This window comes from Globicephala melas, chromosome 9 (assembly GCF_963455315.2).
Source record: "Globicephala melas chromosome 9, mGloMel1.2, whole genome shotgun sequence".
Classification (NCBI taxonomy): Eukaryota; Metazoa; Chordata; class Mammalia; order Artiodactyla; family Delphinidae; genus Globicephala; species Globicephala melas.
The window spans coordinates 22,241,610-22,258,422 of record NC_083322.1 but is presented as its reverse complement, the minus strand read 5'-3'; the positions used below and the strand labels follow the sequence as shown (position 1 = coordinate 22,258,422).

Below are 16,813 nucleotides of genomic sequence, written 5' to 3'. Positions count from 1 at the left end.
TGGGCAAATAAGGTCCTGCATGCCATGCAGCGCGGCCAAAAGAAAAGAAAAAGAGGCAAAGGGGCTAAAACTTAATCCCAGGAATAAGCTCACATGGGGCAGGGGACTGCTCCTATCTACCTTGCCTGAAGAGCACAGGAGAATGCTGAGTGAGAGAGACCTCTAGATTTCCCACCTTGAAGACTTAAATACAGTCAGTTAGCAGCTCCTGAATCTCAGAAACACTGGCTAGACTGTATAAATTCAGCTTAGAAAAACATAATTCTTCGGAGGCAATGAGAGACAAGGGCCTTTAAAGTGTAAGAATGCAAGATTCAGGTGCCAAGGTCCATCATGTCTCACTTCACTGAACAGAGAGTTAAGACAAATCTAAGGCATAGCCTATTTTTACATTCAGAGAATGGATACCAAAGTTGTAAGCTACTATACATTTTTAGCATAAGTAAGTTCAAGTTTGATATATAATTGCCAAATTGCACAAAGTGAAATAGGCCAAGTATAGTCTGATTTTCAAACTTCTAGGAAAAAGAACCGGACCTCACTACTACTTTTAATTAAGGAAACACTTTCTCTCCAAAGGTTTATTTGTGTACTTTCCTGCCAGTAATTTTAACTCTCTTGTTTGATTTCTAGAAATTAGTCAAAGTATAAGCTAGGCACACTAATAGAAAAAAGACATACAGACTGAAATATATGAAAAGAAATTAGTCTTTATGAGCCACCAATATAGTCTTCCTGATATATAACTGTTAACATGTTACAAAACTCTTAGCTAAGTCTCAAAGGAAAAGCCACATTAATTACTCAAAGACAGATAGAATCTGGTACCTAATAACTATTCTAACCCAAGAGCCTGTAGAAAGAGAAAAGCAAGTTAAGTATTCACAAAAAGGTGAATGACTCAATATAGGTATACTCAAATATATGTCATTTGATAATCAAAGCTAGCATTCAAGAGCAGCAATCCAGATAATGAGACTAAAGAACACACACACTACCAAATGTAAAACAGATAGCTAGTGGGAAGCAGCTGCATAGCACAGGGAGATCAGTCGGTGCTTTGAGACCACCTGGAGGGGTGGGATAGGGAGGGTGGGAGGAAGGCACAAGAGGGAGGGGATATGGGGATATACGTGTACGTATAGCTGATTCACTTTGTTATATAGCACTGTAAAGCAATTATACTCCAATAAAGTTGTTAAAAAAAAAAGAACACACTCAAAGGTGTACTTCCTCTCCTTCTTCCACTCATAAAACAAACCTGATTTAAAAGTACCTTGTTTTTTTTTAGTCTCTAAGGATACAAATGAATAGAAAGGCAAAATGCAGGGTTTTTCGGTTTTTTTTTTTCTTATCATCATCAAGATGGCAGCTCTGGTGAATTGAATGAATTAGTTGGCAAAATCAACAGATGCTAATAATGTCAAAATTGTGTTGCCAAGATCAGTAATTCTGTGATCAAATATACATTATGTTCTATATTTTAATATACTTACTTAAATATACTCTAAAGCAACATTGAGATCAGCGACCAAATTAAGATAAACAGTTAAAACTCCTCTTGTCAGAAAACGCCACAAGCATTTAAAATGCATTTCCCTCCTGTGTTCATCCATTTCAATGTAAATATAATTTGTAATAAAGATCCGAAATGCCCAAGAAATCATCATGGGATGATTTCATTGTAGGAGCCTTAGTGTGGATTAGTGAACTGACCAAGTACCAATTCCCAGCTGTGAGACTCTTAAGGTGACCATTTGTTAATGAAAAAAAGCCAATCCAGTTTCTTTCCTTTGGAGTGAAACAAAAAGTGTGATCTAGTTTCAAGCTTTGTTGCCAAGGAGACTTACTAATTTATTTACAGATTTAGATAAATAGATTAGCCAAAGGGTACTAAACATTCAGTAGTCTATAAGACCATAAAACAATATATCTAACTATATCACGCCTGGTGATCTCTTATGAACACAAGTCTAACCGACTCAACGTTCTACAGATAGACACTACAATGGAAATGTTTACCCGAATTTTTGAATTAATCAACTGTCTACACAGTAGAAAGTCAACTGATTAAAAAGCAATATTCAGATAACCAAAGTTATACTGGACCATTTGAACAAAACAACTAAATCTATATTCACTAAGCTGAGTAGTAACCCAATTGCTTATGAAGTAACAAGAACCAGGCACACACTGTATCTAATTTTCTATTTATATTACATCAACTAAGATTTCATAATCCAAGAAACCTTGAAAAGTGTGCATGATAAAAACATAATACATGAAAAAAGAAATACTTTGCCTAAGACTAAAAAGAAAATGCATAATTTACAACATTAATAACAATTTCACATGTAGGGAATATCTCTTACTTTGATACATAATGCCTCCACGAATCTGAACATAAAGACATAAAGATTCCATTCCCTGATCCCTAAATATGGTCCCTCCAAGTGCTACAGCCCAGGTACCTTTTGTGAACCCAAAGACAGACCCACCAGCCATGCCTGTCCTGATAATGACAAAGTCCAGTCAAGCCTCTCCACTTCACATGGGTTTCCTACTCCTCCCTCACTTCACTGCAGGGCCAGGTCAAAAGATCAGTAGCACCTATTCAAACCACCTACCCAATGCCCTAGACACCTAAAATGCACCGGAAGGCGGAAAGGATCCTTCATCCCTCATGTGCACAGAACTGCCCTGTGGGGCTTTCCACAGGCTCTTGAGGATTTGGGTTCTGCCAGGCTTGGGCAGGTGCCCCCACAAGCACCAGTCTGCAAACAACCAGCCACCTTTCCCAAGCATCTGATGAGGTACAAGAAGAAACCTTAATAACCTTAGCACCCCCATAAAAGTATAACAATTCCTCTCATACCCCACCTGAGAATCACTAAAGTAACAACAGCCTCTCAAAAGTACACAGTGACTTCTCTGTGTTTTCAAAGATTTCTACATTGCACTTGAATTACACTTCGGCAATCTGGAAATAATACACTCTAATATATATATGCTCAGAGCACCATCCTCGTGTTTGAGGACTGAACCAAAGTCTACCCACCGAATAAACTGTCACTGACTCCAACATTAAACAGGTTGTCTTTCTTCTTGTTAACCAAGCTAAAAATTCCAGTTGTCAGTAATAAGATGTTAACTTTTTAAGCAACATGCATGTAAACTCCTAACTTTTTAAGCAACATGCATGTAAACTCCTATATCTAAATTCAAATGTTTGTAATTTATAAGAATGTGACAGTAACAAGTTTTACAAAGCAATGTCTAATTTTTCACTATGGCGATGTCTAATAATTAACTTATAAAATAATTTACATAGGATGCCAAAAAGTAAAAAAGCAAAACAAAAAGCCCCACCATTTTGTTAAATATTAACTTTAAAAAAGATTCCAGGAATACATATTAAGGGATGCCCTCTTAGAATCTGTTTCCAGTTCTGCCACTGAGTTGCTGTGGGTTCCTTTTACCCGAGTTTAGTCCATATGAAAATTGAAGATACTATTCAGACCTTAACAGAGTCCTATGTAAATATTTTTAAACTGCTGTAAATGTAACTGGAGGTGCTAAGTAAAACTAATGTTAAAAAATTCTTATCAATACTCTACAAAAAGCAAGAAAAGGGTACCATCAACAAAAAGTGTGCTTACCTTTCCAAGAAAGTATAGTCTTACTAGCAAATGCAAAAATAAAAGTTATTTGTGACCATAATTCTTGAAGTACCACTTCAAAGGGCCACAAAACAAAAATATTTCACAATGAAAATTTAATTCAGTAATTTTGAATGGGGGAAATGGAAGAGCATCCACAAAACTAGCTTTGACAGTTAGGTTAGAAATCAGTGCTTAGGATCATGCTATTTAATGGGATTCCTTTAAAACACACAATTGAAACAGGAATTCAATGTCACAACATAATTGTGTTTGAAATAGAGACCATCATCAGTAAAAGTTAAATTCAAGCTACCTGTTAAAAAGTTAAACCTACACCTATCACATGATCCAGCTATTCCACTCCTATATATTTACCCCAAAGAAAAGAAAGCATATATCCACAGCAGCTTTATTTGTAATAGCCCCAAACAGAAAATAACCCAAATGTCCACAGAAGTGAATGTATAAACAAATCGTGGTACAGCCATACAATGAAATACTACTCAGCAGTAAAAAAGGAAAGAACTACATGGTAACAACATGGGTGGATCTAAAAAATTCACACAAAGGAAAGAATTCACACAAAAAGAGTATATACTGTATGATTCCATTTATATAAAATTCTAGAAAATGCAAAATAATCTACAGTGACAAAAATCAGATCACTGATCTGATGGGGGCGGGTGTAGGGAAAGACTACCTAGGGGCAAGAGAAACTTGGGGAAAATGAATATGTTCACTATCTTGATTGTGGTGATAGGCTTCATGGGTGCTACTTATGTCAAAACTTACCAAATTATACTTCAATAAAAGACAAAAGCAAAAAAAAAAAAAAAAAATCAAGTCACCAAAACTAATTCTACAGCTCTTGCCAGTCAGATCTATCTGCTTATGAATGTATTATGTCTAACCTACCAACTCACAGTAGGCACTCTGAGAAGTACAAAAGTATCCCTAATTCAAAAATCACTATTATCACAAAAAAACGTGAAAATAAATAGAGATCAGAACTCATCTTTCATCACCACGCCAGGCTGACTGCTTCAGTTTTGAAATGACCAACTAAAACACAACAAAGTGAGAGCCCACTGAGTGTGGGGCCCCAAGATTTTTAATTAAATATTTTAATTCAAAAGCTTACCTTCTTTGATCTAGAATCCCATTTCTGGGAAATAGAAATAATCCAAAATGGCAAGAAAAGCCTTATGCACAAGATGTTAATTTCAATCTTATTTATCACAGAAAAATGGCAAAGAATTAAATCAATGGCACAGGCATGGAATGGCATATTACATGAGCTATTTATTAAATCTGATATTTTTAAATGGGAAAAATAGTTGCAAAAATATTAAGCAAAAACAGGGCACATACAGTATGATCAACAGGTTGACAATAATACATCCTGGGGGGAACCTATATTTGTAACTTATATTTTCCTCAATTATCTTACTACTTGTATAATCCAATTAAGTTTTTCATTAAAGTACTTTACTAAAATGTACACTGTAGGTCTACAGTTAAAAAGCTATTACACCGTAAGCACTTTTGCAGGTCTGAATTGCATGCCTAAAACTCCCATGATTCTTGGAAACATCAAATCTGGTAAGACTGAGATAAGATATCAAATTATATATATAATTATATATACATTTAATATATAGATATAACATGCAGGTCAAGGTGCTGGGGAAACTGCACAATACTAGAAAATCAACAAATCCAGGTTCTTCTAAAACACACACACACACACAGGGTAAGGGATTTTTATGGGTCACATCTGCAAAGATTGTTTTCCCCTAAAAGCTGAATTTTTAGGCTTGTGTGTAGTTTACTAGAACTGTACTGCAGGAATCAGATGTTCTGAACCTGTGAACGCTTACTCATGTAGGTTCCTGCTTAACCAAAATAAGTACCAGTATGTTATATTTGTCACCAAAATCTAGGCAGAGAAGACAAATTCAGAACACTGGGAGTTGACAAAGCTTTAACTTTTAGCTTGAAGACCATAAAACTGTTCTACCTTCCATCTCATCATCTCAGTAAAACAGAGACCACAGGAAATAAAAGGCAAACCACAGGTTCCCAATTGACACTGGAGCTAGTTAAAAGATAACAGAACAGTCTACACTTTGAGCACAAATTAAAGAGCAACAAAGACTACTAATTTAGGGATACTTACTAAACTACTGATTAACAGCAAAATACCAAAGCTGAAGTCAAAGACAAATGGCTACACTTTTTAATGTTTGTTTTTGTTTCAGTTTTTAACATCAATCTTTTAAAGAACAGAAATATAGATCCCCATACATCCCATCAACATAAAAGTCACTTTAAACTTTCTATTTCTTGAAGTCAATTCTGAAAGTAAATACAAGTTATTCAAAAGGCAAGGTGATACATACAGTGCTCACCTGCTATAAACACAGTCGGTACTCTGATTTTTTCAAAAATTGTTTAACTAGTTACATAAGCACACACCAAATTTTTCACTACTAAACCCCCAGCATCTAGCCCCAAGCCTGGCACAAAGAGGGCACGGAAACGTCTGAGGGGATGAACTTACTACTGAAAGCTTCTGAAACCCTAAGGCAGACAACCAGCATTCTGTAAGATTCACTAACGCTGTTAATGAATTTAGTATAAGACACTGCCCTTTCCTGACCATTATTACTCTTAAAGCTTTTGTAGGGGAAGCTTACATTTCTACCATACTTTTGAATTCCTGCAGGAGTCAGTTAAATAAATTTAAATTGGTAGCCATCCAGGTTTAAGTTACCACACTCCCTCTAAAAAAGGGACTCTTTGAAAACTCTTGGTATTATAAAAATAAGTTCCAATATCTCACACCAATAACAAATACAGTGTATGCCAAGTCCCCATTACTATCAGATCCACTTTTCTGATTTAACCTTGAACATTTCTTGTACTCTAACAGGTCAGGTTTTCCTCTCCTCTTTTTACCCCTTGAAAACACACTTGATCCTGTAACACCACTCACAAGGCCTCCCCAGCCCCTGCTTCTTTTGTATATAAACACACTCTGGTCACACACTCCATCAGCTGTTTGGTAGCTCCGCCCCTCCTCCTTTTCCGGGTAGTAACAGAGCAGCCAATGAGCTGTGAGGAGCTGTGCCTGCGGCCTTTTGCCTGCATACGCTTTTCCAAAACAAGCAGCTCCAGCCTTCAGCAGGGGCCACTGGTTCACAGATAAAAGGATCACCAGGCTGTGCAACAGGGTGAGACGAGTAACCCCCACCAACAAGGAAACCCGTGTAATCTGAGCTGTTTGTTCCTCCACCCAGGAGAACTTAAACCGATATTCCTTTAGGGCAAATCACGCTTTAAGGTCACCAGAGTCCCAGTTCTCAGACAATCTAAATAATCAGCCGGGTTCTAGATGGAAACCCCAAAGCTTGCCAGGGTGGGAACAGCACAGTTATCACCAATCTACCTCACTCTGCAAACAATTGGCAACACTATTCAACCACCATTCCACAGGATTTGGGCTCACTGCAAGTTTCTTGATTGGGACACATTCCTACAGGGCCCAAGTCATGTACCTCAGTTTGAGGTTTGCACAACCCTCAGCAAAGGATCAGAAGAGAAACAATGAATGAGTCAGAGTTTCAGAACATATTCGCCCAGCAGATTATTAAGTGCATCGGTGCAAAACACTCACTCCCTCCATAACTTGGAAGTCAGCTCTCCTCCTACCAACCCGTCACAAAAGAAATATCACCGACTCCAAACAACAACCAGAGACCAAAAGAACCTAACGAGGTGGTGGTGGAAGGCGGTGGCCAATTAGTTACACATCCTCTTTTCTCCCTACCCCCCACACCACTACCTTCCTACTATACAGGTTCCCTGCCAGGCTGTAAATCGTGGTGGCATAATTACACTCAGCAGACATCCAAAAATGGGCTGAAACAGGAGACTGCAAGGAAACCAGCTATCAGCCTCCACACCAAAGAAATCAAGGGGCACTGAGGGGCAAAAAGCAAGTACATTCCTTCAGACCTTTTCTACTTCCTCTACACCTTCCTTCATTTTCAACCCTCAGCCCTTTCACACCATTGTATTCATTTTAGTAGTGTGTTGCTTAAATTCTGTGGTAAGTGTACCTTGCTCAAAAATTGTTGTCTCCATTTGGGCCTACTAATGTGAATTCAACAGAGAAAGGAGGCCAGAAAATCTCTCACGCCCACAACACACATGCACACACAAAAGGAAATACAAAAAATTGAACTTAGACAAGAAAATAACAAACACGAAACAAAGATAACCCCTGGCTTTTAAATCCCGAGACTGTTGCCCTCCTACCTCAGACATCTATGATTTTAAAGCGCCTCTGCTTTCTTTTGTCAGAAAGGAGGAAGGTGGGGAAAGCACAGAAGGCCAATGCATCTATGCCTTTCTTCATCTTCTACTAAAAATAAGCTATGAAATAAGCCACTTAGGGAAAGAAAAAAAAGAGAGACACCCTGCTGTTCTTTGTCTGTTTTCCTCTCCCTCTCCACCCCCCCCCCCACCCCGACTCCTAAATACGGTAATCATTCTAGATGCCTCAACTACTAAATGAACAAAAGGCACTGTATGGAAAAGGCATCAGGTCAAGTTAGGCCTCACCCTTTATCCTCAGTCTTCTAAAAAATATATAGGTCTACAATTTGAGAACCTGACATTGATCAAAGACAGCTGGAATTCTCTCTCCCAGCCCCATCCCAATTAAACATTAGGTAGAAATTTGCATTAGGTGTGACAGCAAGTCTCAATTCAAGATAAAAATAACTCAGATTCTGCCACCATGTCATTTCCTAGTTTCTAAACAAAAATAAAACCCGATATTGCTTTGTGTAAACTGTACACACAGCCATAGTTACAAGTTATCCTGCCACCTTATGAAAAGCCAATGTTACTGGTATCATTCACACATTGACAAAACTCAATCACAGCCACAAACAGCTCATAAAGAGTCAATTTCACTTGTGCCTAGACATATATTTGGTACATAATATATACTTTATTACTTGCTCTTCTCTCTAATCCCCACTCCCACCTCCCCAAAATTCTCAACTTCAAACCCTAAAACTTAGAAGTTCATCTACTGTTCCTAATTTCTAATCAAGTTTTGCTGAGTGAGGAGAAAAACACCTTATTCCTGAAAAGATTATGGTGGGGGAAAAAAAAAAATCACTTGCCCAGGCAACTTCCCTCCCATCCCCCACTTCCAAACCAAATGCAAAATCTACTTTTTAAAAACTTCAGCGAATTCCATAACTGAGTATCTAACAATAATCACTGATCTCTACAAACAGGTAAAACATCCAATCAAAAACAGCAACAATAAAAGGAATAAAGAAGGAATTCACCTGAAGAATCTAGCCAAACAACTTGAGTTATATAAACAAAACCCTGCAACAGGGGGAAATGGTGGGGGGATGGGGGCGAGGGAGAGACAGAAGCAGGAGACAGGACTTTTTAACTGCGTTTCACACACTACCACTCCCCACCCCCGGGTCCCCCTCTCCCCAGGGATTAGTTGTTCAGAACACTGGGCTCATTTCCTCTCTCCCCCCACTCTCTAAATTACCCCTCCAAAAATGTCTCGATTTGTCACAGGAACCTTCGCGAATTTCTCAAGCTAGTCATGAAATAATCAGCCTGGACTCCAACCAAAACCACTGCCTGAAGGACTCTTATCAGTTATAGCTTTCCCACTGCTACCTTCAAAGTACATAAAGTTGGGGAGGGGGGGCGGGGGAGGAGTAGAAAAATAGAGGGTGTCACTTGGCAAGATCAGGGCAATTATTCCCCAAGAACCTTATTCTCATATGGAGAGTTTGCTTAAGTGGCTAGTACAGGGGCTATTTGGTCAAGGAGATCCTCTTTCTCTCCTTCCCCCTCAGCTGTCATAGCCACAATATGGAGGGTGGCTTGCTGGAGGGACTGGGGGTCCTCACCATATACAACTATGGGTGGGATAGGCTTTGTCGGTAGGAAGAAAAACAGTGGGGTTCTTCTAAGAACCAGAAAGCTTAATAGGGGTCTCTGGTTTAAAACACTCAGAGCTCTTTATTACAAGAGGGGGCACTGAGCAGACTACTCTCTTCCTAATATAGAAAGGAATTAGGGATAAAGGAGGTCACTTGAGTTACCCCAGTTCAAGAAGCATTGTGAGTGGAGGGAGTGGAGGCATCTCAAGAAAAGGAGAAAGGGAATTCTTCGCTCTCGGGAATTTCTACCTCGAGTCCCTAAATCCAGAGCGAGCAAACAGGAAAAAGAAGGTGGGCTCGGTAGTGAAGAGAGACGGCTGGTCCTGGGGGGTGGGGGGGGGAAAGGCCTACTTGGGAGTCCAAACGTCGTGAAGAAAAGTCACGGGCACTGGGGGTGAGGAAAGAGCGTGGAACAACGCACATTTCGGGGTGCTGCAGATAAAGGGGGAGCTGAGAAGGCTCTCGGCTCCTGGGAGGTGCCAAGGAGCCTCCGTAGGCACTAGGGGGAGGGAGATGGGGGAGGGAGCCTCGGACAGTGGCCTGGAGTGCCCCTGGGCCCCTGCTTAGGTTTCAGGGGGTGCCCTGGGCATCCCCAAACCGCCCCCCACGTACAGCCCGAATTCCCAGTCCACGAAGGATACAGCTTGACCACGTCCGTGTCCATCCGCCTCTTTCCCGGACTAGGGGATGACATGGTGTCGCCGCTGCCTCCCCGTCGCCTGCGCCGCCGCCGCCTCTCTCCCTTCCTCGGCCCGTCTGTCACGGGCCCCGGGCCCCGGCTCTGAGGAGCCCGCGGCCGCGCCGGCTCCTCGGTGGAGGTGGCAACACCCCCGCGGTCCTGACCGGTCCCGTCAGCCGCCGCCGCCGCCCCCCGCACGGGGGAACACCGGGCACCGTCCGGCCGAGTGGGGGTGGGGACCCCGCGGCGCCCGGCTCGGGCTGCCCCTCTTTGGCTGTGAGTCTCCGCTGCCCGGCCCCGGCGCTCCTCTGCGCCGCGCGACTCTCCCTCCTGCCTGCGCTAGCTCACTCGCCTGCTCGCCCGCTCACCCTCTCGCCGGCTCCCTAGCAGCCCCCACGACAAGCGGACGACTCCAGCTCAGTCGGCCTCTCTACCCCAGCCTCGCTCTGGGCGCCGTGACGTCACCTCTGTGACGTCATCGGAGGGGGGCGGGCCCAGCTGTCGAAAGGGGTGGGCCGCCGCGGCCGTAGCGTGGGCTTTCTCGAGGGATTCTGGGAGTTGTAGTTCCTCTTTCTCCTGCCCTCCCAGCTCTCTGCCCCCTCCCCCAACTCCCCCACTCATTTAATAGCTCAACTGCCAGTGTTGTTATCATCATCATAAACGATAATGGTTAAAGAATGGAAGTATTATTATATTCATGTGTTTTAGGGTAGGAGATTCTGATTCAGAAGGTCTGGGGTGGGCCTTGGACATCCAAGTCTTTAACAAGCTCCCCAGATGATTCTGATGCAGGCCAAAGTTTGAGAACCACTGCTGGAAGATTCCAGTAGGCATCAGCACTTTCAAAACACCTGCCTGACCGCTCCAGGTGGGTCCTGTGCTTCCATAATGTCCTATGAAAATAAGGACGTTTCCTCTCCACCTGAGACCAAGGTAGCAGACTTAAAGGATCTGAAGCTATTTTTTCCAGAACAGAAAGAGCTGGTCAAGGATGGGACACTTGAGAAAGAAGGGCATAGGGTGGATATAGAGATTTTCCCGTGATGCTTTAATCTTCACAGATGTTATGATGCTGTGGTCTAAGTACTAAGCAAAAATCATCAGAGGAGTGTTTAGTTAGAGAGACTTGTTCTGGACCACACTGGGGAAGGTGAGGCTGCTCTATTTAAGAATGCCATGGTGATTTAGCCTCTGAGCAGTCATTGAAAAGGAATCACCCTTCCTAGTAAGTATCTTAGCCCTGGGTTACTTAGGACAAACCTGCCCCTCCCCAGCTCTTAATTATGCCTCAGTTAATTGCTTATATCCTCCCAAGCCTCAGTTTTCTCATCTGTAAAATGTGGCTTATAATGCCCTACCCACTCGAGTGGGTTGATGGAATAAATGGAAAAGATGAATGTGAAAGCCCCTTGTAAACTATAAATTGCTTTTTATGAAGACAACGTGAAGTGTTGATTACAAGATGTGATGATATTACTGATGGTATTATTAATATTAATCCCCCATTTGCCCCACCCCTTATACACTTGTATGTCATTTAAGAAGAAGAGCATTCACTTTTGGGGGGGAGGGTATTTTTAATTTAATTTTTTTTTTTTGGCTGCGCCACACGACATGCAGGATCTCAGTTCCCCCAACCACTGATCGAACCTGTGCCCCCTGCAGTGGAAGAGCAGAGTCCTAACCACTGGACCACCAGGGAATTCCCATTTTTGGTATTTTTTTAAAGACGTCACAGTGTCGATCTTTGTGGTGAAGGTATGTTCACATTTTTACCAGACACTTTTCTCTCTGGGCATTTCGACGTCTGCTCCTTCATAAATCCACCTCCCTTATTCTGACTTCCTCCCCCTTTCCTCCTCTTTCCAGAGCTTCAGAGGACTCCTGAGCCTGCCCTTGACCAGGTAGGTTCAAAAAGTGGCTCCAAAGTGGTGCCAAATGACAGTCTTGGTTTGACTTATTTTTTTCTTATGGACCTGGAACTTCCCTTGAGCGGAGTCAGTTTGTGCTCACCTTTCCCCCCAGTGTCTCAGCCACTCAGAATGTCAATAATTTGCTCTAAAACAACACCGGGACCTGGAAGTGTCTGTTTATATGTGTGCACACAAGGCAGTACCCTGGAATGAGCCATGTTCTTCCTTATCGGGGACAACCAGGGGCGCTGTGAGGGAACAGCTGTCAAGGCTTGCCTGACGCGTCAGTGTTGCAATCTGGGAAATGTATTCAGGCCTGTTTATCTCTCCCCAGGGCAGGGCCAAGCTTGACCAATGGAGCCTCTGATCTCAGGAGCAGCTTCTCAAAGGCAAGAAAACAAGTTTGCAGAGAATATATTGCTTTGAGCAAGACACTAAGAGGGAGTAAGATGAAACCCATCATTCGGTGGAGTGAGTTGAAGAGCCCAGCCCAGAAGCTGCTCTATCTCTGAAAGGTCCCTATTAACCCAATGGCTCTAAAACTAAAGTGAATTGATCAGTATCCCCGCCAAATGTGAAAGTCCCCCAAATAAGGCTTCCTGATTCCATTTGACCATTTCTGTTGAGAAATAGGTTCATTTTAAATCCGGAGCTCTTGGTATCTGAGATCACAGGTCCAGACCCCTCAAGAGGGCAATAATATCAGCAGTTTCCTTGCTGCCAAGAAATAAAAGCTTAAAGCTCATTTCAAGTCATCTCCATGTAACCCTGTTATAATTTTTCCCCATAGAAGCAGTCAGTGGGGTGCAAGAACAGCCAGCAACAGAAAGGATGGAAAGATTGTACAGAAAGGATGGAAAGATTGTATCTCCTTCACTGCTATCATTCCCATGGGATTCTTTGCTTGCTCCCTCTGGCAACTGGCCCCCTGGGGAAGCACCAACCTCCCCCAAACAAGTGTGATTCAATGAGAGTGTGGAACTTGGAGACAGATGCCCCCTCATAGTCCCAGATCTGCTGCTACCTGTTATTGTTGTAACTTGGGCAAGTAACCTAACCTTTGTGTCCCAGTTTACTCATCTGTAAAATGGAATGATAGCACATACATTACCCTTGCTTAGATCAAATAGGAGAAGAGATGTTGCAATTTCTAAAGATCTAGTCATGGATAAGATATTATCATGTCCCCCTTACACAGGTGCACGCACACACACACACACACACACACACACACACACACATACTCTAATGCCAAGGCTCAAGGAGAGAGCAAGGCTGGGGAAATTTTTCACACCTACATTATTCTTCGGGGCCAGCACCCCTGTTTGGAACCCTTGTTTTGCCAGTCGTGGCTTCCTGCTTCCTCATTTCCGTGATCTGGAAATGCTAGAGGCTCCAGGCTTGGTCTCCAGGCCTCTGTTCTTCTTTATCTACATTTAATTCCTAAGTGATCTCATCCAGTCTCAGAGCTTTAACTGCCCTCTATGCTCTGACTCCCTAATATACATTGCTGACTGGGGCCTTGCTCCTGAACTCCAGACATGTATATACAGCTGACTATTCAACATCTTCTCATGACCAAAAATAAACTTTTGATAATCTCCCCACCTCTTCCTCGCATAGTTTTCCCCTTCTCAGTAAATGGCCACTATTAAGTTAGAATATATGAAATAACCTTTTTTTTTTTTTTAAGGTCAAGAACAGTCAAGTATCAGCAACATCATTTGGTTCAACCAAATACCTCCTTCCAGCTGCTCAGGCCAAAGGCCTTAGACTTTACAATCCTTGACCCCTCTCTCTAATTCTGTACCTTGAATCTATCAGGAAATCCTGTTGGCTCTGCTATCAAATATATCCACAGTCTTTTCCCCACCACCTCTACTAAGCCATTATCATTACTATATACACTCACTTTCCAACAGGCCTCCTCTCTTTAATCCCTGAATTCACTCAGATAGAAACCAGTGATCCTTTTAAACCATAAATCAGATCCCCACTATTCAAAACTCTCCAAGGACTTCCCATTTCACTCTATGTTAAAGCCAAAGCCATTGCGGGCTTCCCAGGCCCTATAGGAGCTGCCCCTACCCTCTTCCCTGACTCACAGCTTTCTAGCCACACTGGCCTTCTAGCTGTTCCTCAGATATACCAAGTATGCTCCTGCCCCAGGGCCTTTGTACTTGCCACTCAGTCTGAAACATTCTTCACTTAGATTAAAAACATGGCTTCCTCCCTTCTCTCCTTTAGGTCTTTGCAGAGATGTCACCTTCTCTGTAGAGCCTTCTCTGGGCACCCGATTTAAAATTGAAATCCCAGGGACTTCCCTGGTGGTCCAGTGGGTAAGACTCCGCACTCCCAATGCACGGGGACTGGGTTCGATCCCTGGTCGGGGAGCTAGAGCCCACATGCATGCCACAACTAAGAGTCCACATGCCGCGACTAAAAGATCCCGCATGCCGTAATGAAGACCCAGCGCAGCCAAAATAAATAAAATAAATAATAAATAAATAAATATTTTTAAAAAATTGCAGTCCCGGCTCCACCACAGTGCCTCCTCTTCCCCTCCCCTGTTTTGCTTTTCTCCCTAAGACTTATCACCATCTCATATATTACATGCTGTATATTACTTAGCTATGTTTGTCTTCTCCCTCCACCAGAATGTAAACTCTATGAAGGCAGAAATTTTGTCTGTTTCATTCACTGCAATACATCCAATGCCTAGAACTGCACGTGGTACACAGTAAATGCTCAAATACCACACGACTAAAAGGAAGAAAGGACGACTCTAGCTGAAAAGGCAACAAAAGATAAACAGCTTAAAGCAGTACTTTGGGTGCTCAGAAAGTTAGTTCTTCCTAATGGTCTCTATAGAGTAGCAGGAAGCCTTATATGTTGAGCACCTACTCTGTGCCAGGCGCTGTGCCAAGGTGTGTTACAACCTAACAACCTGGCAGGACAGTTGTTATTTTGCCTATTTTATGGATGAGGAACCTCAGGTTCAAAGAAGTTAAGTAATTTGTTCAGGGTCACATAGCCAGTAAATGGCAGCATCGGGATTCAAACCTGCTGTGCCACCCTGTTTGTTAACCCACATGAAAACCTTAATGTGTTGACATTGATGAACTTATTTTGAAGGCCCAACCCCAATTCCAGCTCCTCCATGACGACAAAGACTTCCAGGCCATTCTAAACCAAAGTAATGTTCCTCTGGAAAGGAAAAGCCTGTGCCTCCCCTCCAGAGTTCCCTGTCTCAGCAAATGGCGCCACCATTTGGCCAGATGCTCAGACTGTCCTTGGAGTCTCCTTTGACTGTTTTTTCCCCTCATTCCCACACCCAGTCCATCAACAAACTCCGTGAGAACTCCCCTTCTGGGACATATTTGCCAAAATTAAGCCCTTCTCCCTGTGCCATCACCTAATCTGTGACGCCACGCTCATCTGCAACAAATCCTGTTTATCAGCCTCTCTGTTTCCACTCTTGTCCACTATGACCCCCACCCTCACCTCACAGCCTATTCTCCACCCAGGAACCAGAGAGATGTTTTAAAATATAATTTGACCCAAGTAACTCTCCACTCATGGTCCTTTAGTAGGTCATCCTTAAACTAAAATCTTAATTCTATGATGCTGTGTAATCTGGATTTAGGTTACCTTTTCAACCTCATCTCCTGCCTCCCTCACATCCCCTCAGCCTCACTCAGTGCTTGTGTCCAGGGATACACCAAGCCCGTTTCCACTTCAGGGCCCCTGAGATGGCTGTTCCCTCTTCCTGGAATGCCCTTCCCCTGGGTCCTCATGGCCAACTCCCTCCTTCCTGCATTTATTCAAATGTCCTGCCTTCAGAGGCCTTCCCCGACTACCTTGTTTTAAAAGATACGCCACTTACTTTTATGTCCTTACCTTGCTTTCAGTTTTTTTTGCTTTGTAATTTTTTTAGATTTTTATTTTGGAAATGTTCAAATACGCTGAAAATTTGAGAAAATAGTACAATGACCACCCAAATACCCACCATCCAGATATAACAACTGGTAACATTTTGCCATATTTGTTTTACTTGCATGTAGTCAAGTGTGTACCTTTTTTTTTTTTTTTTTTTTTGCTAAATTTTTGAAAATAACCTTCAGACACCATGACACTTCAACCCTACATACTTCTTCAGCATGCATACCCTGCAAATCAGGACATTCTCCTTTATAACCATATCATTAGCACACATATGAAAATGAGCAATGATTCCCTAATGTCATCTAATTTCCAGTCCACAATCAGATGTTTTTAACTGTCCCCTCTACGGCTTTTTTTTTTGAGCCAGAATCCACTGAAGGTTCACCTAATGTATTTTGATTTTATATCTCTTTAGTCAGAGGACAGTTGGGGAATTATATTTATAGTTCTTTGGGTCTCGGCCCTCCTACATCCTTTCCCTCACCCCTACACCTATCACTGTGCTATATACACAAGAGGCAGTTAATAAATAATTGATAAGGACTAACTGGAAAGTCCTACTCCTCCATATAAAAACTTGTACACGAACATTTATAAGCACCATTATTCATGATGCCA

The 16,813-nt window shown here is 42.3% G+C and overlaps 1 protein-coding gene across 1 annotated transcript in view; it reads right to left on the bottom strand.

Moving 5' to 3' along the window:
- The window catches only part of UBE2H (ubiquitin conjugating enzyme E2 H), a 97,081-nt gene extending 86,284 nt beyond the window's left edge, over positions 1-10,797 (bottom strand). The window contains exon 1 of the mRNA XM_030853801.2: positions 10,300-10,797. Coding sequence (XP_030709661.1) covers positions 10,300-10,352 — 53 coding nt within the window. The 5' untranslated portion in view covers positions 10,353-10,797. The remainder of the gene's footprint in view (positions 1-10,299) is intronic.
- Positions 10,798-16,813: the final 6,016 nt, after the last annotated feature.